This window comes from Malania oleifera, chromosome 10 (assembly GCF_029873635.1).
Source record: "Malania oleifera isolate guangnan ecotype guangnan chromosome 10, ASM2987363v1, whole genome shotgun sequence".
NCBI classification, from domain to species: domain Eukaryota; kingdom Viridiplantae; phylum Streptophyta; class Magnoliopsida; order Santalales; family Ximeniaceae; genus Malania; species Malania oleifera.
In genome coordinates this window covers 22,294,301-22,321,918 of record NC_080426.1, presented here as the reverse complement: position 1 = coordinate 22,321,918, position 27,618 = coordinate 22,294,301, and the positions used below count along the sequence as shown (strand labels likewise).

At 36.5% G+C, this 27,618-nt stretch overlaps 1 protein-coding gene across 1 annotated transcript; it reads right to left on the bottom strand.

Moving 5' to 3' along the window:
- Positions 1-646: 646 nt before the first annotated feature.
- On the bottom strand, positions 647-24,801 carry LOC131165278 (vacuolar protein sorting-associated protein 60.1). Its single transcript, XM_058122916.1, has 7 exons — positions 24,512-24,801; positions 21,363-21,514; positions 3,999-4,092; positions 3,136-3,207; positions 2,861-2,972; positions 2,259-2,419; positions 647-1,032 (listed from the first exon to the last, which is right to left on the bottom strand). Exons 1-7 carry the CDS (start codon positions 24,578-24,580, stop codon positions 979-981), a joined length of 714 nt encoding a protein of 237 aa, XP_057978899.1. The 5' UTR covers positions 24,581-24,801; the 3' UTR covers positions 647-978.
- Between the last annotated feature and the right edge of the window lie 2,817 nt (positions 24,802-27,618).

The window sequence follows — 27,618 nt, the reverse complement described above, 5'->3', positions numbered from 1 at the left end:
TATTTGGAAAGGCCTTTAAATTTGAATAAAATATAGTATAAAATTGTATCAAAACTTATTTAAATCTATTCAAATTTAAATTTAAGATCTGAAATTCATGTTATTGGTTTATTATGATAATAAAAATAACAAAATTTTATACGTGCTAATAATTTCAACCCTAACATAATAACTAATGCATACATGGAAATGAAAGCGAATTGCTAATATGATTCAATGTCAATCCAAATTCAAAGGAGAGTTTAAGTAGTGCATGATTAGAGGGTAACTTGTAATCAAAATTCTCCAAGGATCCATTTGGATCAAGAATTTATCGTGAGCAAATAAAAGGAAAAAGAAATAAAGAAGAAACTTATTTTCTCTTATATTTTTCTTCTCTATTAAATACTATTAAAAATAAAAATTTAATTTATTATAACTAAATATTAAAAAATAAAATATTAATAATATATAAAATCAAATTTTTATTTATAAATTTAGTATATATATTTTATTTTCTTTCTCATTTTTCTTGATAATCAAACATAAAAATGAGAATTCCTTTATCATTTCCTTTACTTTTCGTGATATTTTTTGAGTTCCAAATGAGCCTAAAAGAATGTTGCATGAGTACCCTTAATGTAACTAATCCTCTGAACCGAACTAATTTGCAGCCGACAAACCTGTCTATTTGTTGATCTTATAGAGCCATCAATACCACTTTAATGAAACTTGGCCTTTCAGAGTTAATGACAAACTATTTTTATATCCCCCTGCCCCCACCTTTTTCTTCTCTGGAAATTCGGTCTGCAATAGTGCTTATTATGACAAGATCAAAGCTCCTCCACTCCCCTAAATATCAGGTACAAACTGCGTCAATCAAAATCAAATTCTGCACAAATTGTTTACAATAACTTGCACCAGCACGCCTCAGCCCCCATGAATGGAAACATATATGCCATAAACCCACTTCGACGGTGGCCGCTCCCAGCTCCCACCCTAACCCCGAAGGGATGCCCGTGGTACAGCAGGCAAACCCAATTCATCCTCGGCCTGTAGAGCAGAAGTTGTCAGAAACAGCATGAGATGTACATAAGTCGCTGGAAATAAATTTTGCGTTGCAATGCAGCAAAAAGATTGGTAAACCATAAAATTAAAACTTGATATGCTAAGTGGAGAGTAATAACATATTGAATGATTTGACAGAGAATAATGCATCTTTTTCCACAACACTTCAATTACAATATCAGCGATTCATTGATAGGAGTAATCTTCACATTTAAAATTTTGAATCATTAGGCGGTGGTGCCATCTGAACCCACATATGATAGTGGAATGCCTACTAGTCCGTTTAAGGAAGCTTCCTGAGTTTTTCCTTGGACCTATTTAAGCACACTGGTCCTAGTAAATGATGCTTGCAGGTAGCTGGCAAGAACATTTGGATCTCACCATCTGATTCCGACCAATTTTCATATGACTATGAAGTGTGAGGCCTCTTTCAGCTAACTCAACAGCCAACTATCAGGGAATGGAATGAACACACTTTGATAAATGAAATTCGGAGGGCTCTTCTAAGTTTTCTATCAAAATGCACACCATGTGAAAAAAAAAAAATCATAAATGGAGCCCACCAAGTATTTCATGTCATGCACCATTAATAAATTTTCAAGGCATAAACAGAAAGCAATGGCCGGCTAATGATGGAGTGACGTTGAGTTGATTGGGTCAAATGGTCAATAGACCCCACTAAACTTAAAAAAGAATAAGTGTGAAGTTCTGATAAAAAGATCAGTCTTGAATTGTACCAACAGAAATTAAAAGAAACTACAAGAAAATAGCACAATTTTGTGGGTTGCTTAAAGAAAGAAGAGAGCCCATCTAAAACCAAATCCAAGGCATCAAAATTGCCATTCAAATCAGTCCAACGGCCCAAAAAACCATGACAATTATGGAGGAAAACAACTCTAGCAAGCATACTAAAGTGAGATAAAAAAGTAATGAGATCATTTACTAGAGCTTCCTTGCCTTCATAAGAATTTTGAAGATTCCGAATTCCTGTTCTTAGTTTTATTTCAATTTTTTAATGTGTGGAAGTATTTCTTGACAAAAGGGTATGCTTTATGTTGTTGAATGACCCCACAAGAAAAATAAATTATTTATGCCACTGCACAGTGTCAGCATTTTGGAAACCAAAGACACAACATACACACGTTTTTTCACGAGTTCCTATCAATTTAGTCAAAGGGAAAACATCCTGGGTAACAGGATATAAAATATACCTGCGCATTGGATCTGCCTGGTGGCGCTGCTGCATGTCCAGTTGGAGCTGAAGGCAAGTTGAGTTCTGAATCAAGATCTGACTCTTTGTCAGGTTGGAGATATGAGGGCACCCCATCAGCTTCAGTCTCCATTCCCATGTCTGCCTCCAAAGCATCAAGCTCTGCATCATAAAATTTGTTAGAGAACATGGGATGAAACTCGATTGGAGTGCCAAGCATAATCAGGAAAAGAAGTGAACAAAAGGTATTGAATGAGCTGCAAGCCTGCAATCAGTGCATGCATGTAATATTGGTAAGCAATACTGTCAAAGAATTAGCATAAAACATCAGATGAAGAAAGCTTCCAGTCGGTTTCCTCAAACATGACACATCAACATGTAAAAGGTGCACTCAATTAAATGCAGAGCCATTACCACCTAATCACCTACATTCATGTGCTCCAAGAATGTCAAGAGAGTGCATTTTTTTCAACTATTCCCAGGATTTACTTACCTCTAAACATCAATAAACCAAATATATCAAAAATCATTCAGTCATGTGCACAAACAATCTCCACATTAACTCTTGAAGCATAATAGTCACCCACATGGTTAGAAGCTCACCACCCATGAGTTCTTCTTCATCAATGTCATCAGGCACACTGTAGCTTCGACCAAGAGTCTCTTGAATTTCATTACTCACATCCATCAGATCCATCATTTCATCTTGCAAATTCTGCATATCAAATAATCAACGATGCTACATCAGAAAATCTATAACTTAGTTGTGCACTCAAGAGAGAATGCAAGCAGGTGTGCATGTGAGTGTATATGCTTGTGTGTGTGAGAGAGAGAGAGAGAGAGAGAGAGAGAGAGAGAGAGAGAGAGAGAGGCTAGACATCTATGTCTTGAATCTTCACAGTTTTCATCATTCCCTTCAACTCCTTGTTTGCTGATTTCAAAGCAGACACCTAGAGAAAATAAGGAAACAAATTAACTTCTATCGAAATCAACGAATCAAATCACATTTTCGTGTTATACAGTTTACTGAAAATGGTTCCAGGCACCCATTCCCCTATAACCTAATGGACACTTGAAGTACGTGAAATTCAGGGCAAATATCCGTAAGATATAATTTATAAAGAGATCACTCCCTAGTGCCAAATGGTTCATCCCCTACCTCTCACTGAGGTAGGCAGCAGGTTCCAAAGAGGGTACACAATAAGCTCTGACTGAACTGCCTTGAACTCTGCCCCTTGGCCCGCTATCAAGAAAAATAAATATTTCAAAATAAATACAGCACAACCCCAATACAACAACTTGATGCAGTATGCAATGAATTTTACACAAGTGCTATGTTTTGTTATTGGCCAAAGACATCTGATAACTTATATCCAAAGCCTTATAAACAAGCATGAGTACATAGGAGGTTAAGATCATTAGATTGGACTTTCAAGTTTATTAAATGGGTACTAACAGACACCTTGAATCAAACCATTTTAAGGTAGAAGTCTGCAGGATGAATATCTCATGGATAGGATACAATGCCCTTGAAAGCTCCCGTATTCAGGAGTTAAAATTTTTGACACAAAGCAATTGTACTGAACAAAACATTTTGCCATTAAATAATAATCCCCACACATTCTGATATTTATGAGGAAGGCATTCAAACTCATGGATGTACCAAAAAGGTTTTAAAGAAAAATCAAGAAAATTGATAACTACAAGAGAAAAAGTAGTAAATGCACTTTTTAACACATACAGTTTGTTGAGCATCTTTAATTCCCTCAGAAGCAAATGAAACTTGATCAAGGTTGAACGTCTGGTTATACAACATATCACGTTGTTCTTCATACCTGCTCAGAAGCTTGATTATCAAGTCAACTTCTTGGAGTGAAATTGTTAAAAGGAAATACAAGAATTCATCTCGTTTCTTCCAAAAGATAGTGTCAATATTAAATCAAAGTTCAGAGAATCAAATTAATAACATGTTATTCAAATACATGTCAGTAGTCCATCATTCAATTCAATCGCAACATGAAAACAGGCCAATAAAAAGCTCAACTTTGGGTATAGGAGCAATTGCCAAATTTATGGTTGGGAAGTGCAATTCAATCAGATCATAGAAAACCAGTTCAATTACTCCCCATAGTTAAAAGTTTAAACTTTTAAATGGAATAATAATACAAGAATTTTCAGCATTCAGCAATAAGTTAAGATTGCACAGGCTAACAAGACACTACCATGCAAAAAGCAAAAGCCCCTTCCCTCTCTGCCATTAAGAAAATAAGGATGCTTCGGAAGACAGATTTCATAAGAAAGGGCTTTTTTTGAAGTGGGACTAAGCTTCTCCATTCTACAAGCAATAGAGGATGTATAATTTTTCAACACCACTACGAGAAAAATAAGAATAACAAAAGAAAATGTTTCACATTGCACTATGCTGCACTAATTATACAGTCTTATGAGCCAATGCCTACTCTTAATACTTAGTCTTAGGAGGAACATCCCACACCTTTCAGCCCCAATCATAAGGCATAACTTTGATGACAAGAAGGCAAGGAAGGATGGAGGGAAGCAATTTTGGACTAATCAAGAAGTAACCAGAGACATGCATCCTCTTATAACTAGAGGCTGATACCTTGATATTACCAACTTTCGAGCCACAAGAACGAAGTATTTGTAATCTTTCTTGAAGCATAATACATGAAACATTATGATTTGCATGTCTTTCGTGTCAATCCATTGAAGCAGCCTGCATTGTGCTATACTTGAACAATTCCATCACGCTATGAGCAGACCATCTGAAGAAATCGTAAAATGTGGGTAAGACTTCTTGCAGATCTCCTTATGACCTGGAAGCCTACACAAGTAAGAATGGGAAGAGGAAAAGAAAGAACTACAGGTTGGATTGCTCATGTGTACACAGGAAAAGTCCCATTTGAAATGGATGGCATGAGCTTGTCAACTGCTAGACAAGCTGCAGCATTAGTGGTTCATACCCGTGTTTGTCAACCAAGTTTGTTCAATGGTCGTAACACAACTGGCTAATGTGGAAAAACAGGGCAGGATGCAGTGTGATGTTTGGTGAACTCCTTTAATGGGCAAAATCCTTGTTTTGTGTTGCAAAGGCAGGCACATAAGAAGAAAGTCTTTGCAACTGAAGTGAGTTGAGGAGCTGACTGAAGTGATAGTGGTATTAATTTAGTTGCCAGCAGCTGAGCAGCTGTGCTGTCAGCATGGTCTTAAATTTTCACGAAATTGTCGAAATTTCCAATTTCCGTCACCCTCAAAATCGAAATGGCAGTCGATTTCCGTCTTGCATAATTTCTGTCGAAATCTCAACGAATAATCAGAAATTTATCAAAATCTAAAAAATTTAGCAAAACTTGTCAAAATTTGAACAATGCAATGAAATTTCCCTTAAATGCAGAAGAGCGATTTAGGCGTGAAGTGAAATTTCTCTCTTAATTTTAATTTTAATTTTTATTGAAACAAGAGATTATTACAAGTGCTTTGAAATTATATTAAAAAATAAACTTACAACAACATTTTATTTAACCATTCATGTCTTTGTGTAATAAATAATATTTAAATGATTTATGAATTTCATTTGTATTAACTGATTCACTAAATACGTTTAATGGATATTATCTTACAAATATGTTTGATGCACATATTATATTACAACTTCTCCACCACATACGCAACCTAGAAAAGAATTCTATGCTTTACTTGTAATAACCCAAGAAATTTATCAAGACTTCGTCGACGAACACAGGGGTATTGTCGACAAAGTATCATGAGGACCTTGTCGACGAGAAGATACCGAGAGGGGATTTTTGAAAGTCTGAAACTCGTCAACGATGGGGTAGGCTCGTCGACGAACTTTCTTTAGGACTCGTCGACGAGATAACGGGTCTCGTCAACGAATCGGGGTCTATAAGTACTTCTAAAATCGGATTTTGACATAATTTCAGCGCAAAGTCACCCTCTCTCTCTCTAAAAAAGCTCCCTTCCCCTTCTCTCTTCAATCCCGGCTCCGTTTCTTGCCGGATCGAACATCTGAAGCCACCACGACGCTCCTGGTGAAACTCTCTACAAGTCTACTGGAGCTGATCGTTGGTGGAGTTGGTTTGAAATTTATCCCAAATTTAGGGTAAGACTTTTACTTAATATTTGGCTTTCCCTGTAGTTGTAGAAAACATAGTACGCGTACAAATACTAAAATTTAATTCTGAGAAATGTTGTTTTCAGGGTGTTGACCGAGGAACCCAGTGGGTGTTGAGTGGATTGTTTCAAGGGCTTTTTCAGGAATCAAGTAAGGGAATAAACTAAACTAGTTATTTTATGAAAATGTATGTATGTTATTACAGCAGCTGATGTAATAACCTCAAAAAGGGCTATACAAGATTAGTGAGGTGATTTCCAAAAAATATATATATATATATATATATATAAATTTAATTAATTAATTAATCGGATTAAAAAAAAGAAAAAAATAATAATTAAATTTTTTATTAATAAAATATATTATTATTAATATTAATTAAATATATTATTATTATTATAACCTACTTCCTTCGGGATCATTTTTGAAGGAAGGATTCTTCTTTTGTAGGAGGATTCCTGTGCCACCCCCCCATAGTCTCTCTCTCTCTCTCTCTCTCTCCCTCTCTCCTCGATTTCGTGACGAATTTTCGCCCGATTGAAATGCGAAAGATACCGCTGGACTCTATTCTTCGCTGCCGTCATTTCTACCGAAGCGGATCGATGGTAGGAGCGGCGTAAACGTATCTCCTGGGGTAAGTCAATTTCTCATTTTTTTTTAATTTTTTGCAAATTATAAGCCCAATTGACGAATGGATACCACCAAGAGAATATAGGGATGATTCTCTACGAGTCTAGAGGGACGAAATTCTCGTGGGGTCATCATGGGTAAAATCCCAAATTTGGGGTACGGGGGTTATTAAGGAGCTTATTTTTAATTAATTAGTATTAATTTAGAAATGTTAAAATATTGAGCATCTGGGGTTAAAGTAAAATTTCTGAAATTTAGAACCCGGGTGAGCGCCGTTGGTGTAATTTTGGGACCCGTAGGCAAAATTCAGAAAATTAAGTAGGGGTGTTAAATAATAGTTTAAATGTTAATTTGGAGTACATGGGACCTAGGGAAGGCTAGATAAGTAGTATTTTGGGGAAATGAGTTAATTAATTTAGGAAAAATGTGAATTTCAGGATTTAAATTTCAGGCGCCAAGGGCATAGAATCTGGGTGTTAACGAGTCTCTCAGTAAGTCAGGTAAGGAGAATAAATTATAGCAGTATTTTTAGAATTACTATTTGAGTTAATATGTGAAAACGTGCATATGATATTTTGTCTGAAAATTATTATGATATAAATATCAGATAAATTGTGTGACATTTGAGTAATTTTAAATTGAGATATTTTAGAGTGTGAAATCTAACGATGGGTAATTTTTGAGAAAATATTGAAATGAGAATTATTGATGTGAATAGTGAAAAATAATGAAATATGGTATTTATATGTGAGTAGAAATGTTTTGCCAGAAATATGAGATTTTGTGAATTTCTGATATTGGAAAATAATGAAATGTGGTATTTATTTGTGAGTGAAAATTATTTGCATGAGAAATGAGTTTGTACAAATTGTTGATATGAGTATTTTGAAAAAATGTGAAAAAATACGTGAAATATGATATATGATATTACGAGATGATGAAATGTGCACAGAAAATTATGAGAATATTTATATTGAACTGAATTGTGATATACTGGAATATGATTGATGAAATGCCAATAACGCATAATGAATGCGGGTACGTGATAGTGAACCCTGATGAATGGTTATGATATTGAGCACGGTACCGTTGCTAGTGGTGTTAGTGCAACCACACAGACTCTTGGAGCATGTGGCGTGACAGTCGACTGAGCCATTTTGTAGGGTTGTTGGGCCCTCTGAGTTCGAATCAGGGTTATAGGTCAACCAGTCGTACTACAGACGCGATATGTGATATGATATTTTGATCTAACCAGGTCGGCCAACCGCGGTTAGATCCAGCTTTCGAGCCGCACAACCTTGATCATGAGGGGAATCATGGCATAGATAAAAAGATCCTCAGGGTGGCCATGAGTTACAGACGCGATGTTGGTATTTGATATCAAGGATACTCATGAGTCGAAAAGTAAAATGAAAATGGAAAGTGAAAAAATGATAAAATTGGCTAAAGTGAGAAATGAAAGAAAGAATGAAAATTTAGAAATAAAGAATGTTAAATATGAGAAACGAATTGTGTGAGTTAATGACATAAATAATTAAGGCAAAGTGAAACTCTCCGCCTGAGGGCTTATTGAGTAAGGTGAGTGTCCTAATAGGTATCAGATGTGGTCATACCTGACTGCATAACGTGTTAGGGTAGAGGGAAGTTACCTGTATGGGCACCTACCTTCCCTATTCTCAGGAACTTCGCGGATAATTATGTGTTGAAATTATTGAATTTAAGAAATGGTTTTAAAGCTTATAAAAGCTTGTATTGTATATTTATATGAGTATGAGAATGTGTGTATCAATGTATTTTATAAGATGAAACGATGATTTGAAAAGTAAATTGTATTCTAATTAAACTCATATGGTCACACACTGTAAATAATTTATTCCTTCTTACTGAGATGTGTCTCACCCATTTTATCTAAATTTTTCAGGGAACAGAGACCGACCGGGTGATAGGGCTCCGTGATAGTAGGGAGCTGGAACCCTAATATACAAGGTGAGTTTGGACTAGGGGAGGTGTAATTCTCTTAGTGTTAAGTAGTTTTTGAGTTTGTGATAATAATGTACATGTGTGTATATAGATACTCTGGGTATTGTATTTTGAATGATATAAATACACTATCTTCCGCTGTTAGATTTTATAAATAAAATGACTTTTTGCCCGGTACCCAATGCGGGTCGGGTCGTATAAATGGTAGTAGGGTTGTTGACGTGGCCGATTTGTGAGATTTGTGGATGTTGTGGATGACGAGTGATTATTTATTTATTATTGAGAAAAAAAAAATTGTACAAAAATCAGGGCGTCACAGTTTGGTATCAGAGCCTAGGTTGCTAGGTTCTGTAGACTTTAGTAGACAGTGGAATACAATACCAAAGTATAGGAGTAAATTTCGAGAGAAATAGGTGATGGGTAGATGGAAATGTCAGTTAGTGGTTGTTAGAGGATGATGTGAGAATTTAGGATTTTATCTTGCAGCCTAGAGATAAGAGTACCAGGGTTGTTTTTGTGTTTTTCCTGGGGTGAGGATTTCAGGAAAACCATGGATACTATCGCTGGGTCGTGTTTCTGAGTGGTAGGACTGAATCTTAAATGGAGATTAAGGATATGGATAGAAGAATAATATATGAGTTATTGTAGTGTATAGATTGTGTGATAGTGATTATATGCTGAGATTAGTTGTTTCCTTTGCAGGATGGATTCGGAGAACAGTAACACGAATGCGGAGGTGATGGAGTAGGGCCTTCCAGTATGGGTGGTGCAGACCTTGACGCAGTGTTGTGTAGTGTTACTCAGCAGGTGATGGCTGAGATGGCCAGGAGCTCAAGGGAGCGGAGTTGCACGATCGAACAATTCACACGTATGCGACCCCTGTATTTCGCTGGTGGAGCGGACCCACTGGTAGCAGAGAACTAGGTTCAGGACATAGAGGACATACTGACAGTCCTCTCATATACAGACGAGCAAAGGGTGTTATTTGTCACATTTAAATTGACCGGGGAGGCAAAGCGTTGGGGGAGGTCAATGAGAGTATTGGAGGAGCAGAGGCCGGATCCTATAGCGATGACATGAAGTCGCTTTAGGGAGATTTTTTTCAAGCGGTACCCGCTACAGTCAGGAGTGCAAAGACGTCAAAATTTCTGTATCTGACACGGGGGTCTATGACAGTGCAGCAGTACGCAGCAAGGTTTGTTGAGCTGTCTTGGTTCGCCCCGTACGGGCCAAGCTATGGATATGTTTGCCGGCGTACGGGCCGATGATTTTCATGATATACGTATGTATGCAAAATGATATGATGATATTGATTTGGTAATTAATGGTATGAAATATTCATATATCACTATTTCATTATATGCTATATGTTATCATAACCTGGTTGACTTGATTTAGGCTAACACTTGCACGGTACTGCTGCTATATGTTCGTGATTATCACGATATTGTGTTAATGCTACTGTACAGAGTAGCATGAAGACGTATAGTCGATGTAGTTTTAAGAAGTGTGAGCGCCCCTCATGTACGGACCAGGTCTGGCAGACCTATCGGACTTACAGACTGTACTATTGACTTGGCAGTGGTCGGCCAACTATGGTCAGGTCCCGCTTTCGGGCCACACAACCCAGACATGTGGGGGTAATACATGACAATAGTCAGCTAACCTATCATGGTTGTTTTCGTATTATTATTATATGAGATAAATTATGTTTATAAAAATCCATTATGTTCTGCCTTATTATGACTATACATGTTTTTCCTAGAAATGATATAGACATATTTACTTGATATGCTTTTATATGCTTTTATGTATAACATGGATGAACTCATGTTGTCACACTCTAGTATTAGTTTATTTCCCTTACTGAGAGGTGTCTCACCTGATAGGAGGGCGGATAAAGCTCCGCTGGGATAGATTCAGCTGACCTGCCCTTTTTGAAGGGTAAATATTTTGTTAAGGCTAGATGGTTTTGGTGAGAAGTGACTCTAGAATTCTTTTTGGGATATATATATAAACACAATGGATGTAGTAACTCTGGTGCTGATATGAATGGTGTTATGTTTATGATATTAAGATTTTATGTTTCCTGCTACTTAGGCTTCCGTATTATGTTTTTGGTATGTCCCTGGTACCCACGGGTTCAGGTTGATTATGACCTACTGGATTTGATATGTTGATATTGGATTTTATTATTTAAAGGGAAAAAAAAGATGAAAATTAAGCAGATCGTTACAGTTTGGTATCAGAGCTTAGGTTGCTAGGTTTTGTAGACTTTAGAATGCAGTGGAAATGATATCAGAGTATAGGAAATGATTTAAGGATTTGTTCTACAGTCTAGAGGCAGGGCTTCTGTGGTGATTTCTGTGTTTTTTCTGGGGTGACAATTTCAGGAAAACCATAGTAAACTATTGTCGGGTTATGTTCCTAGAATGTAGGACTAAGGTTAGAAATAAGCCGAGAGTGTTACGATAAGAGGCTAAGTTAAGTAGGTAAATTATAAGGATAGGATTACTGAGTTGCATTTGTTGTTTTTCAGGATGGATCCAGGAGGAGGTAGTACCTATGCGAGCGGCAGTGATGGAGTAGGGCCCTCAAGTGCAGGCGAGACTGACTCTAACGCGGTATTACGTAACGTAACTCAACAGGTTATGGTTGAGATCGCTAGGAGCTCCAGGGAACAGAGTGGTCCATCTGTAGGCCATGGGTGCACTATAGAGAAATTTACGAAGATGAATCCTCCAGCATTCTCAGGAGGAGCCGATCCTGCAACCGTTGAGAATTGGATGTAGGAGATTAAAAAAGTTTTGGCCGTGTTGTAGTGTACCGAAGAACAAAGGTTTCTCTTCGCCACCTATAGACTGACAGGAGAGGCTAAGAGGTGGTGGGCTGCTGTGAGGCTTTTGGAGCAGTAGAGGACTACGCCGATAGCCATGACTTGTGATCGATTTAAGGAATTGTTCTTCGATAGATATTTTCCAGCTACTGTCAGAGAGGCTAAAGTGAAAGAGTTCTAGAGTCTGAAACAAGGATAGTTATCAGTCCAGCAGTATGCGGCACGTTTTATTGAACTTTCACGTTTCGCTCTGTATATTGTCCTTGATGAGGTGAAGAAAGCGAGGCAGTTTGAAAGAGATTTGAGGCAGAGTATATTCAAGAAGGTGGTAGTGCTACAGATCCAGGATTTTGCTAAGTTAGTTGATAGAGCAGCCTTGGCAGAGGTTGGTGAGCGTCTAGATGCAAAGGAGTAGGGACAAAAAAAGAGATCTGCATCTTTGGGCTATTAGCAGGTTCCTAGACAGAATCAGTGGAGGAGAAGAAACCATGGTAAAGGACGGAGGCAGGAGACTGGAGGTAGTGAGGTACAGGCAGCGCAAGGTCCTCCAATTTGCCAGACTTGTGGGAGGAGACACTGGGGAGTGTCGAGCAGGTGGAGTTGTCTGCTACCGTTGCGGTAGGCAGGGTCATATAGTGCGAGATTGCCTTACACCACCAAATGCAGCTCTTGTTCCGAGACCATATAGGGGAGGTTATCAGGCGCCACGAGGGGGCTAGCAGAGGAATACGACTCCAGTTAGAATGTTTGCTCTGACGTCGGGTGATGCTAAAACAGCCGGCGACATGGTGACAGGTATGGTTAGTCTGCTTTCTTTTAAAGTTATTGCATTATTTGATTCAAGTGCTACACACTCGTTTGTGTCTTCAAAGTGCACTAGACTATGTGGGGCAGAAACATAGTTGTTAGATATTGAACTGTTGGTATCTACACCAACTAGGTCAGCAGTGAGATGTAGTAGAGTACTTCGGCGTTGTTTAGTTGATATTAAGGGGAAAATCTTGTTTGGCGATTTAATAGTGCTGGATATGCATGGAATCGATGTGATCGTCGGCATGGATTAGTTAGCAGCTAATATTGCTAGCATAGAGTGCCATTCACGAGAAGTGATATTCAAACCTCCGGAAAGAGCAGAATTCAAGTTCATAGGGTCGCGAGTGCAATCCCCGCCTTAACTAGTTTTAGCTATCCAGGCCAGAAGACTACTGCTGAGTGGTTGTTAAGGGTTTGTGGCAGTTGTGAAGGAGATGTCACAGAATGAATGGAAACTTGCTAGTACGCCAGTAGTAAAAGAATTTACAGACGTTTTCCCAGATGAATTACCAGGCTTGCCACCCGATCGTGAGGTAGATTTTTCTATTGATCTACTTCCAGGTACAGCGTCGATTTTCAAAGTACCTTACCGAATGACGCCAGCAGAATTGGCAGAATTGAAGGATTAGTTGCAAGATCTGTTTAACAAGAGCTTCATACGACCTAGTGTATCTCCGTGGGGAGTTCCAATTCTATTTGTGAAGAAGAAAGATGGGTCTATGAGAATGTGTATAGATTATAGGGAAATTAATAAAGTGACGATTAAGAACAAATATCTTCTACCCCGCATATATGATTTGTTTGACCAGCTCCAGGGTACATGGGTGTATTCGAATATTGATCTCAGATCCGGCTATCATCAGTTAAAAGTGAAAACAAAAGACCTCTTGAAGACGGCCTTCAGGACCAAGTACGGGCATTACGAATTCCTTGTTATGCTATTTGGTCTGACGAATGTTCCTGCGATATTTATGGATTTGATGAATAGGATTTTTCATCCATATTTAGATCAGTTTGTTGTTTTTATTAATGAGGTAATTCGAAGAGTTATGAGGAACACGACATACATTTAAGGCAGGTTTTGCAGATGCTCAGAGAGAAGAAGTTATATGTAAAATTCAGTAAATGTGACTTCTGACTCGACAAAGTTGTGTTTTTGGGGCATTTTATATCTGGAGATGATATTTTTGTGGATCCTAGTAAGATTGAGGTAATTGTGAATTGGGCTAAACCGAGAAATGTCCACAAGATTAGGAGTTTCTTAGGGCTAGTTGAGTATTACCGTCATTTCGTTGAGGGATTCTCAGTATTATTAGGACCTCTAACATGACTGACGAGAAAGAATGTTAGATTTGAGTGGGACGATAGCTGTGAGCAGAGTTTTCAATAATTGAAGTAGAGACTAGTCACAGCACCAGTATTGATTATCTCGTCAGGGAGTGAGAGTTACGTCATTTACAGTGATGCATCCTTGAAAGGGCTTGACTATGTGTTGATGCAGTATGGCAAGGTGGTGGCACATGCTTATAGATAGTTGAAAGAATATGAAAAGAACTACCCTACCCATGATCTTGAATTGGCTGCAGTAGTACACGTATTGAAGATTTGGAGGCATTACCTGTATGGCGAGCGGTGTGAGATTTTTCCGACCACAAGAGTTTGAAATACTTTTTCACGCAGAAGGAATTAAATATGATGCAAAGAAGGTGGTTGGAGTTAATTAAGGATTTCGATTGTACCATCAGTTATTACTCGAGAAAAGCAAACGTGATAGCTAATGCGTTGAGCAGGAAATCTAGGGAATCAGTGTTGGTGGCTATGGAGATCCAATATCCGATCATGATGGATCTAGAGAGATTCAGTATAGAGTTGTCGAGAGTGGTTCTCAGGCTTGTATTGCTAGTTTAGTGGTGCAGCCTACTCTACAGGAGAGGATTAAAGCTGCTTAGAGAGAAGACCCAGAATTAGCAGAGATGATGGATAAAGTGCAGAGTGGTCAGAGGGAGGAATTCAGTGGTACAGACGATGGACCTTTGCAGTTCCGTTCCAGATTATGCGTTCCGACCGATATTAAGATCAAGAAGACTATCTTAGAGGAGGCTCACAAATTTTTGTATACAATTCATCCGGTAGCACGAAAATGTATAAAGATCTGCGAGAATCGTACTGGTGGAGTGGTATGAAGAAAGAGATTGCTGAATATGTAATCCAGTGTTTGACGTGTCAGCAAGTAAAAGCTGAGCACCAAAGGCCGGCAGGACAGTTACAGCCATTATTTATCCCATAATGGAAGTGAAATCATATATCTATGGATTTTGTGTCAGGACTGCCAACGACGTTGCATGGCCAGAATGCCATCTTGGTGATTATTGACCATTTGACTAAGACCGCCCACTTTTTGCTTATCAAGATCAGCTACTCCCTCAACTGTTTGGTAGAAATTTACATTCAAGAGATATTCGTTCTCATGGGGTGCCGGTATCTATTGTGTCGGATCGAGACTCACGCTTTACGTCACGATTTTGGAGGAGTTTGTAGGAAACACTAGGGTCTCAGTTGTCTTTTAGCACGACATTCCATCCTCAGTCGGACGGACAGACTGAGAGGACGATACAGATATTGGAAGATATGCTCCGAGCATGCGTATTAGATTTTGGGGGTAGTTGAACTCAATTCATGCCGCTGGTGGAATTTGCGTACAATAACCAGACCAACATTGGCATGGCACCGTTTAAGGCTCTATATGGTAGGAGATGTCGTTCTCCTTTATTTTGGGATGAAGTGGGTGAGTGACGAGTAGTGAGACCAGAGCTTGTTTAGCAAGCGTGTAATAAGGTTCAACTCATCAGAGAGAAAATCAGTGCAACTCAGAACTGACAGAAGAGTTATGCTGATAATTGTCACAAGAATTTGGAATTTGATGATCATGTATTTTTGAAGATAGTTCAGTTGGAAGGGATTATGAGGTTCGGCAGGAAGGGTAAACTTAACCTTAGGTTTATTGGTCCATTTGAGATTCTAGAGAAAGCGAGGCCGATGGCCTACGGACTAGCTTTGCCACCTGTGTTATCCAAAATTCATGACGTATTCCACGTATCTATGTTGAGGAAATACGTCCTAGACCCTTCTCACGTAATAAGTTATGGTGAATTAGAGTTTAGTGATTTATTAGTGTATAAGGAGGTGCTAGTACAAATTCTGAATAAGAAAGTGCCGGAATTACGTAACAAGAAGATTCCTTTGGTAAAAGTTTTGTGAAGGAATCATACAGTGGAGGAAGCTTCTTGGAAATCCAAGGAGCAGATGAAACAGAAGTATCCACAGCTATTCTAAAAGATTTGACAAGTAAAATGTAAGAAAATGAGTGATTTTTCTTTTGCAAGTACATGTAAAAGTTTAGTTAGTAAGTAGCATTTTAGTTTTAGGAGAATTTTCTTTTGTATATGTAATCTCCCAGGACTCGGAATGTAACCACGGTATTCCTCCGCTATAAGTGAGGGAAAGTAATAAAATAAGTAGACCGTTTTGTTTTAAGGGATGACGAATTACATGAATAGTAAATTTCAAGGATGAAATTTTATAAGGAGGGGATAATGTAATAACCCAAGAAATTTATCAAGACTTCATTGACGAACACAGGGATTTCGTCAACGAAGTATCACAAGGACCTCGTCAATGATGACACGTCTCATCGACAAGAAGATATCGAGAGGGGATTTTTGGAAGTCTGAAACTCGTCGACGATGGGGCTGGCTCATCAACGAACTTTCTTCAGGACTCATTGACGAAATGACGTGTCTCGTCAACGAATCTGAGTCTATAAGTACTTCTAAAATCGAATTTTGACAGAATTTCAGCCCAGAGTCACCCTCTCTCTCTCTAAAAATGCTCCCTTCCCCTTCTCTCTTCAATCTCAGCTCCGTTTCTTGCCGGATCGAAGATCTGAGGCCACCACGACGCTCCTGATAAAGTTCTCTGCAAGTCTGCCGGAGCTAATCATTGGTGGAGTTAGTTTGAAATTCATCCCAAATTCAGGGCAAGACTTTTACTTGATATTTGGCTTTCTCTGTAGTTGTAGAAAACATAGTACGCATAAAAATACTAAAATTTAATTCTGGGAAATGTTGTTTTCAAGGTGTTGACCGGGGAACCTAGTGGGTGTTGAGTGGATTGTTTCAGGGACTTTTTCATGAATCAAGTAAGGAGATAAACTAAACTAGTTATTTTATGAAAATGTATGTATGTTATTACAGCATCTGATTTTAGGAAAATAAATCTATTTATACATGCTTTATGTTTGGGAAATACTGCTGTAAAAGATAATATGTTTAAATATGTATGAAACCTATTTCGTGTGGCATGAGTATAATTTATAATGAAATACTGTTTTCTGAGAATATGATAAAGATATGAATTTTTATAATGAAAAATCAGCGTGTGGGATGAGCTATTTGCCGGCGTACGGGCCGATGACTTTCATGATATACGTATATATGTAAAATGATATGATGATATTGATTTGGTAATTAATGGTATGAAATATTCATGTATCACAGTTTCATTAGATGTTATATGTTATCAGAACCTAGTTGACTTGGTTTAAGCTAACACTTACACGGTACCGCTGCTATGTGTTCGTGATTATCACGATATTGTGTTAACGCTACTGTTCGGAATAGCATGAGGACGGATAGTCGATGTAGTTTTAAGAAGTGTGAGCGCCTCTGGTATACGGACCAGGTCTGGCAGACCTATCGGACTTACAGACTGTACTATTGACTTAGCAATGGTCGGCCAACCATTGTCAGGTCCCGCCTTTAGGTCACACAACCCAGTCATGTGGGGGTAATACATGACAATAGTCAGCTAACCTATCAGGGTTGTTTTCGTATTATTATTATATGAGATGAATTATATTTATGAAAATCCATTATGTTCTGCCTTGTTATGACTATACATGTTTTTCCTAGAAATGATACAAACATATTTACTTGATATGCTTTTATGTATAATATGGATGAACTCATGTTGTCACACTCTAGTATTAGTTTATTTCCCTTACTGAGAGGTGTCTCACATCGAATTATATAAACATTTCAGGAGCCCCTGATAGGAGGGCGGATAAAGCCCCGCTGGGATAGATTCAGTTGACCTGCCCTTTTTGAAGGGTAAATATTTTGTTAGGGCCAGATGGTTTTGGTGAGAAGTGACTCTAGAATTTTTTTTGGAATATATATATAAACACAATGGATGTAGTAACTCTGGTGCTAATATGAATGGTGTTATGTTTATGATATTAAGATTTTATGTTTCCTGCTGCTTAGGCTTCTGTATTGTGTTTCTGGCATGTCCTTGGTACCCACGGGTTCAGCTTGATTATAACCTACTGGATTTGATCTGTTGATATTGGATTTTATTATTTAAAAGGAAAAAAATATATGTGGAAATTAAGCAGGTCGTTACATTACTACTTATTTCCATTATTTTTTCAAATCGAAATCGAAATCAAAATTGACATCGAAATCGAAATTTCCATCAAAATTTCCGTACTTTTAGAGCTTCGAAATTTGAGTCGAAATCAAAATTTAAGACCTTGGCTGTCAGTAAGAGAGGTGTTGATGCCTTTTAAGCACTTTCTAGGGTGTGCTTTAGCTTTAGAATGTGTTGTTTCAAGACCTGACCATCTATGAGGCTCCAGTCACTGGAGCATGCTTTCGGCAGTTAAAGCACAGGATTGCTCATTCATAGGAGAATAGGAGATTCAATGGAAGCACCCAAGAAAATGTAAAACACACAAGCATGTGTATTAATGCTTTCGAGCTTTCTTTTTCTATTCCTTTTTTACTTTTTTTAATCAGTCTTCTTTTGCAAACATATAGAATCTACTTTCACAAAGAGGAATTACATTAATTTTCAGTCAAAAATATAGTCCAACAACAACTCCTTTCCAGAGTGGAAAAATAAAAATTAAAAAGGGTAATCAATGGTGAACCCCATTCTAACAGAAGTATTTTTTCAAGCAAGATTCCAGGAAGAAAATAGTAGGTTCTGGTTGGACAACAGAGATATAAAAGGCCAATCCAGCAAGTAAGACATGTTTCCTTTGTCCAACCTGGCCAAAGCAGGTTTTACCCATTCAAATCACAGATCCCCTCTTTAATTTGAGACTTGTTAATCCCATTTTTTAATAGAGAGAAAAAAGATCCACAATCAACCGTTTCTTGAAAACTAAATTTTGCATGCTTGAAAAGTTGGAAGGCTCATGATTGGACATTTATGACTCTTCTGAATTGAAAGCAAGCAAACATATTGTAGAGATAGGAGCATCAATAAAAAGATGAAGGGACTATGTGATTATTAATATAGATCATGATACAAAAATATGTGCCCATTATTGAATAATAACAATGTATCAAATTAACTCACTCCAACATCTGGGTTTGAGGGTGGGATTACAAAGTTCTTCAAAGCTTTGAGATGTAAGCAGTTGGTTACTTAGGCTTATGTTTTACCGTTCAAATTGTGAGGCATGAGCCTCCAGTGACTCTTGCTTTATTTCTAATTCCTTAATTTTTTGACTAGCCACGTTTCTTTTGTTGTTAAACTATAACCAAATTTTATTAACATGCTTTCATTTAATCATTTAGCATGATACATGTTTTGTCTCCCATGAATATCTCTTAGTTTAATTCAATTTTTTATTAGCTATTCTAGGGTGGCCTAACTTAGAACTTATGCCTTACAACATTTCCACTTGTCGGGAGTAATTAGTCTTGCACAATCCTTTCCTCTTTGAAACACTTGCATTTTGACCTAGGATCTTAAAAGGATTAATACAAATGACTTGTCGAGGGTGAACTGGCCTCACAAGGTAGTTAATCAAGATATCTGAGTCAGGCATAATCTTTTCATCAAACAATAACTTGTTTGTCATTTTTGGTGGAACATGGGTGTGTCCAACTGTAGGGAATTTTACGAAAGTGAACTTCTAGGGTTTTGTTAGGGGTAAGCTACGGAAGATCTTGCAGCATTGTGCTTGATTTACTATTCTCCAGCTGATACAAAAGGTGGGGAAAAAAAACAAGAGGAGTTTCAAGATTTGCTCAGGCCTTCATGACAATGACTTTACCTAAGGATAGAGTTAGCTTGGTTGCCTCTTCATGGGCTTTAGCTTCATGTGTTCATAAGGATATTTCCTTGAATCATATACAAAGAGATTGGAGGGCTATTCTCCTGCAATTTTTCTTTCCTTCCAGATGTCTCCTTTCCCCCTCCTTTGCACTGTGCATTTATCTTAATTCTTGTCAATAAAACTTCTCAAAAAAGAAAATGTTGATTTTCTCAAAGCTGAACATATTCTAATAAAGTTTAGCAAGCAAGAAGCACTTTATTGTTATCTTGCTGAAACACATTGGGCTACTTACGAAGCAGCAAAGCTCGTTTCCATGAGAATGTTTAACCAGACAGCAGGGTTCCAACTAGACAAAGAGCAACCAATCAGTCCTGAACAAAATCCCATTATGAACAACCCAAAGCTTCTCCTATGCCCTGGGGTCAGGACTTGTAGGCCATACTGCAATGGGTCTCACTTGGATTAAAATGCCCTCGTATTTTACTAAAATACTTACCAAAATATGAAGAGCGGCAAATAGCAGTCTAGTTAAGCATAATCTCTCTTTCTGCAGATCAAAACATTCTACTGAAGCCAATAAATAGTGCAGATCTTATGATAACTATGATTCATAGGGAGTTCTTGAATTTACTCTAGGGCACTTTAAAATAAAAATAAATGTTCAAAATCAAATCTTATGCAGTCTGCCAGTCACAGACAACGGTAATTTTATTGCCAACAAAGGATTGTCAGGGCCATAACATCCTGTGTCTGACAAATGGCTGCATGCGCCCTGCAGCCATTGAGGCCCCAATGATCCTCCCTATGGCAATAACATGGCCAAAAGCAATCATAACAAGTGTTCTGAACTACTGAACAAAAAAAAACCCCTAAATTTAATATTTAAATGCACATGCATGAAAGTGTAAAGACTACATAAAAAATCATACGTACTGTCTAATTCTCATATTCTTAGATATGTTTCCTATTATCATCAAATACGCAAGCCTCCTGATTAAAGTAAGGACCAGGGAAGATGACCAGTAGCATTAACCCTATTTTCTAGGAGGGTGATCCCAATTGTCAACCTGTGCCATTGCATCCAGTTAAAGAGCACTTACAGCTGCACCTCATGTCATGCAGAAAATGTCAGAATATTCATTGTGCACAAGTTAGGATGCCAATTTACTAGGTGTATGGCCTATAAAATTTTAACTATAAAGAGAAATCCAGATTAAATTACCATGTTTGAGCCTAAGCCATATTTTCACGGAAATTCTTATTTTTTTGTGCCAAAATCTTCAATCAACCACTTTTATCTAATTTCTTCATTGTGTTGATTCCCCGCAAATTTAAACCCTTCTCATTTATTTCTTAAAACTCTTCAATTTCACCTGCCTCGAGGATCCATATCACACAGCAAGCCAATTCCCAAGATATAGCAATAGTTAGTAATTCATTTTAGAATTGATACTAGTTTCAGGAGGAATTAACATATACTGGTGGTAGACAGTTGGCATTGGCCACACAGCATAACTTAGTCCACAGTAACAACAAAGCAATGACATGAACAAAAGGCACTTACATTCGCTTTTGCTTTAGAACCCTCATAGCTCGAGCTTTGACAGCTTCTTGAGCAGGACCAGGTCGTGTCTTCTTGATCTGTTCTTTATATCTGCTAAGTTCAGCATCAAGTTTTTTTATCTTGTCATCCACGGTGTCACCTCTTTTATTAATCTAGAGAGAACAAATTGTCCATCAATTTAGAGATATAATATCTACGAATACAAAGCGAGATCAAAAGATCCAGTTTACAAATTACAATATGAAAATTCTTTCAGGCATCTGAACAAGTGCACACAGAAAGCTAAAAGGTTAACATAGATACAAAAAATTAGCATATCTTCAATCTCAAACTAGAGTTAAATATGTGTCATATGGCTGACACAATTGTATTCCATTCATTAATGTTAGGAAACATCAGAAGCAAATAAAATTATCTCTAAACAAAATGCAAAAAGAAAATTAATTTCAGCAGGTTTCCTTAAAGAAGGAATAATTTGAGATCTAAGCAGAAAACAGAAAATAATAATGAAAATTACAGCAAACAGAAAGCTTCTGACATGTTGCTTTCAACTGGAGGCGGAGACAAAAATCAAACTGTTCCACGTCACAATCCAACTGGATTAAGGGATTAGTTGAATCTGAAACCCAAACACATAAGCACATCCATGCTAGCTGCTGCTTTTTTTTTTGGTCTTATTTTGTTTCTTATATTCTTTTTCTTTCAGCTCATCACAGTCTTCTTGTCCGATTATGCTTCTCTTCATTGGATATCATTTCTTAATAAAAAAAAGTAAAATTGTTATCCACACAGCTGTGAATAACATTCTTTTTTTTTTTTTTTCATTTTTATGTCACATAGATATTGCATATATTTTCTATCTGTAAATATAATTTATATATTGATTAAGTATATATGGGCCAGCCTGGGCAGAGCATGTTAGACCCTTGCCCATCTAGGCTCAATTTTCCTTGCTAAACGGCAGGAAGAAATAACTAAGATGCATATTTCAAAAATGACATCCTTCAAGCCAATTTAAGAGCTGCCTATATTCTTTAGTTCTGTTTGTTTAGTTTTCCAAGCAGTTCAACAGAGGTAGGTTAGCTCATTATCATACTCCACAAAACTATGTTAATAGCTTTGCCTATGATCTACGCTACTACAGAAAATGGATTTCTTTTTTGGTCTCCTATTTTTCCTTTCCAGAACTATCCCTCTAGAAATTTTAAAGGCTATTATATATGAAGTAAACCATAATGTATTGAAGGGTAAATTGGTAGCTAAAATTTATCTCCCAAGATGTTTCTTTGACTACCATGTTTCCAAGTTCTACAGCACTCCCTATCAAGTTTACCATAGGATACATATAATGTATACATCCCGAGGCACTGCATGTGCACTTAATCTAGTAATCAAAAAATGACACTGTGAATTTCAGCAATCCTGAAGGATGTCCAAGTTTTCATTGACAACAAACTTGACTGTTTAAATACATTCAATGTGCAACAATCCTACAGTTTGCCACACCAACAAGACAATGATGCTGCATACCCTTAATAATTACGCAAATATTTAAAGATGGGATTACATAGTTAAGTGCGTGTTTGCCAGTACATGTGTCAGAAAATACCCAATAAAGAATAAAAGTACCCAGTACATAATAATTACTTTAAGACAAAATATTTATGTTCCTTTTTTAGAAACTATTAACTGGATGCAGACATGACTGCACATGTCCAAACTGGGATGAAACAACCGGGACCATGCATGTCATCTTGAAAAGTGTTTGACATAAAAATTGCCAATTCAATTTCATTAATATGACTTAGTGTTTAACTTAGCATAATTTGCTACAGAGGTCCCAGCATCCTGATCAGGATCAGTTTTCCATCTTACCAGCAATGATGATGACGCAAATATATATAATATATGGCTGGGGATGAGATAAGGATAGACAACACAATTCCTAAAGATGGTATTCCCTTGATGCCTGCTTCTCTAGCCTCAGCAGTTAGCTCAGGGTTCCCCCCTCCTCAGGGGTGAGTCAAGATTAACTTCGACATTGCTTTCAATGATCTAGATAAATTTTCTGCTTGTGAAGCTCAAGATTAATTTGTCAGGTTTATGGCAGCTAACGGCAAGAAGGTGGCTGAGTCAGGCTGATCATGATCTGGCTCATGGTGAAGCTCTTGCTGCCCTCTCAGCAGTCAAAATTGAGCTATTTCCTAGAACTGGGTGAAAGTAGTTGTCGAAGGGTATGCTCTGGTGTGGTCATAAAAGCATTATCTGGGGAATGGTCTCTCGTTGGTGCTTCCATTACATTCTGGAAGATTGTATTTCAGCTATGGCAAGGCTGGGCTCTTATCTGGTCTCCGGACATTGCTTGAGAAGGAAACCAACTTGCTCATTCCATGGCACAGTAGGTCAGAAGATCAGCCGCCCGGCGCGGGGCACCCGGGGGGGGGGGGGGGGGGAGTGTGGGAGGTGTTATGCTTTTTCTTAGTTCTCAGTTTCTGGCTTTATGGTTGGTTTGTGTTTTCCTTGCTTAGCCACACCCCACAAAAACAAAACAAAAACAAAAAAACAAAACAAAAAAACCACGAGTGGAAACCTCATAAGGCTTACATCATGAATACACTTTCCCAGGCATCACTTTTTTTCTTTCTCATTTCAAAACAAAATGACTCTCACTGAAAGTCATCTCGCATGTAGCATTGCAACATCATCAGAAATAGGGTTAAAGTTGGCAAATTCCCAAATAAAGCATTTCCAAAAGCGAATAAGACCAATCACGGATGAATAATCCCGCGCCCACACAAAATCCAACAAAAACCAACAGAACATTCTCTTGACTGTTTAGTTAATTAGGAAACAGCAGATAAGGAATGAGGGGAAAAATGGGATTTTTGACTCATGTCTAACGCCGTTTTGATTTCTAAGAAACCAAAAACTCAACTAAGCTAACAACAGTAGCATTAACCCTGTCAATTCCAAACGAAGAAGAATCAAATTCAACCATTTAAACTTATTTTCTTATTGCGCATTTTCTAACCCAGCATAATCCAACAAAACATGTAAAGAAACAATCAACGCAATCTGAAACATAACACTATAGAAAGAGTCACGGATCAGATTACGAGTGGGAAAAGAATTAAAATAAAGAAAATCACCCGTTCGGAGGCGTCCTGGATGGAGGGAGGGGGCTCTTTCTCTTTCTTAGCGCCGAAGACTCTCCTCATCTTCTTCTTCCTCTTGCTCGCTTAATCTCTTGTTCTTGATTTGGAATTGGGGTTTCAATGGATCTGCTGAATGAAGAAGCAAAGATGTTGATCGAGCGAGGGAGCGAGCGCACGGAGGTTGTCTCTCCCAAGGAACAAATGAAGAAGGTTCGGAGTAACCATTGAGATTTTTCTTCACAAAATTTTATTTTAAAGTGAAATTACACTTGCGTCCCTCCAGTAGTCAAAGCTCAAGCTCTATTATAATTTATAAACCCTTACCCTCCATTTGGGCACCTTAGGACGTGTTTGGTATGCTTTTTTATTTTTTGTTTCTATTTTAGTGAAGAAATGGATTATAGGACATATTTATTTATATTGTCAGTTTTTTATTTTTATTATCTATTTTTAATTATTTTTCAAAAAATTGAAAATCATATTTTGTGATTTTCAGTTATTTTTATAATCTGTTATTAGAAATTTTAATATCAAAAAATATTTTTTTGGATTAAATTACTCATTTTATATAATTTTAAATTAAAATAAAAATTAAATAATTATATGAATTTAAATATAATTAAAAAAAATATACATAAATTTTAAAAAATAATTATAAAGCCAATTACAAAATATTTTCACTATTTTTCAATTATCATGTCTAGTAAAATTTTGATTATAAGTCAAATTTGAAAACAGGTAAAATAATTATAATAAATTTTATTTTTATTATAATAATTTTTAAATGTGTACTATTTGTAATTTTATTATTTTAATCATATTTTATAATATTATTTGATTTAAAGATGAAAAAGAACATTTCTTAATTAAGTTTTTAGTTTGTATTAGTTTTATAAATGTTAACGAAGCAGGTTGTTAGTTTTTAGTGTTTAATTTCTGTTTCTAGTTTTTAGGTTTCTTTTCTAATTTTTATTTCTCTAATTTTTTATAATGATACCAAACGACCCCTAAATTTCTACCTTAAATTTGAGTTTTTGTAGATTTAACAATTTTACATTCTCATTTCTCAAACAAAATTTTATACCTCTCCTATTTGTAAATTAATTATTTTTTCCTTAAATTTTCAGTTGAAATATCTTAAAAAATAATTTTATCATGACAAGTACTTAAATTAAATATTTGTATCATTAAGTTGTGTTTGGTTTATACTTAAATAAATACTTATTTTAAAAATTATTATTATTTAATTATTTTTTAAAAAAATAAGTATTTCTTTACTCATGAATAACTTATTTTACTTATAATATTAATTAAGGTTACGTTATGAGCATGGGTCTAGTTTGTCACATGTTTCCCACTAGTACATTTCAAGAATTTTTATTTTTCTTGTAATATTCAATTCTAAAATTTGAAAAGTAAAACTTTGAATTAAATGGAATCATCAATTTCAAGTTCTGATAAGCATATAGAAGAACTTATAAATTCATATTCATTTTAGGATTTACCCAGCTTGTAAATACAACTTGATTATAGATTCAACTTAAAACATGCTTATTGCTTAATATAAATTCATTTTAAGGTCTTCTTGTATTTGGAGGGTCAATTGTAGAATCATTGTTGGCTGATTGATTTTTGGTTAATTGGCCTTTGACCTAGCTTGGAATAGAAATTATGAGGGACTGTGTGACGCCCCGAACTCGAAAGTGAGGTCCAGAGTATTATTCTAAATAAATCTCTGATACCAACTGTAACGATCTGTAAAATTTCTTCTAATTTATCTGATATCACCTGTAACAACCTGACTATTTCATATTATAATACTTACTGATATAGACAACGGAAGACCTCAATTGCAAAATTACTAGAGTATTAAACTATCACCTTATAAAAATAATATTCCCATATGTCACAATTAACATCCTTAAAATTCTAAATTCATTACAACACAATTAAATTGATAACAAGTCTAAATAAAATCTTCTGTTTTACCCACGCTTCCACTGCACATTTTGATTTCTGTTATACTCCTTATAGCATCTGAAAAATATTAGATCATAATGAGGTGAGACACTTCTCAGTAAAACAGGATATGTTATTATCAATCTGCAACATGAGTTTTGATATAATAAAATGCATCCATTTAATCATTAATTTCAACTGAGAAAATGTATAAAATTATACTCACGCATATATATATATATATATATATATATATATATATATATATTGATGACACTTTTCTCAAAACATGTTCAATTTCAATAAAATGTCTTCATGTAAATAAACCAACATATTTTCATAAAGAACTTTCCCAATAGGATTTTCTTGGCTAACATCATGTTTCTCCCCATGATAAGATTGTGCGGCCCGAAGGCTAGACTTAACCGAGGCTTGCTATCACTAGGTTAAGTCAACTTCAATATATGTATGCAGTACGATTGGCCTACCACAACTGGTCCGGACTCAAGGCGGTCAACATCTCTCCGCAAGCCCAATCGACTGTCAATCACCAACATTACCATACCAGATCGATGTGGTTGCACTCAGTCCTTTAATTCTGTAGCTACGGTATCGTGCTCTATACATCAATAGTCCACTTAGGATTCTTAACATATATATATATATATATTACAATTTACATAGTGTTTTATAATATCAATATAACGAACTCCTCATATCTTACCAACGTTATATTGGTATATATATAACGAACAATATAACGAACTCCTCATTATCTGCCAACGTTATATTGCAAATTCATGACCAACGATATAACGAACTCCTCATATCCTACCAGCGTTATATTGTGGTTTCCATAAAATTCATAAAACATACAATATAATGAACTCCTCATATCCTGTCAACGTTATATTGCAGTTTCCATAATATTTATAAAATTAGACAATATAATGAACTCCTCATATCCTGTAACGTTATATTGTTATTTTCATATCCAACAAAATAATGAATTCCTCATATCCTGCCAACGTTATATTGTCATTTTCATATCCAACAATATAACGAACTCCTCATATCCTACCAACGTTATATTGTAGTTTTCATAACAACATAATCAAAATCTCATTTTCATAAATCTGTAA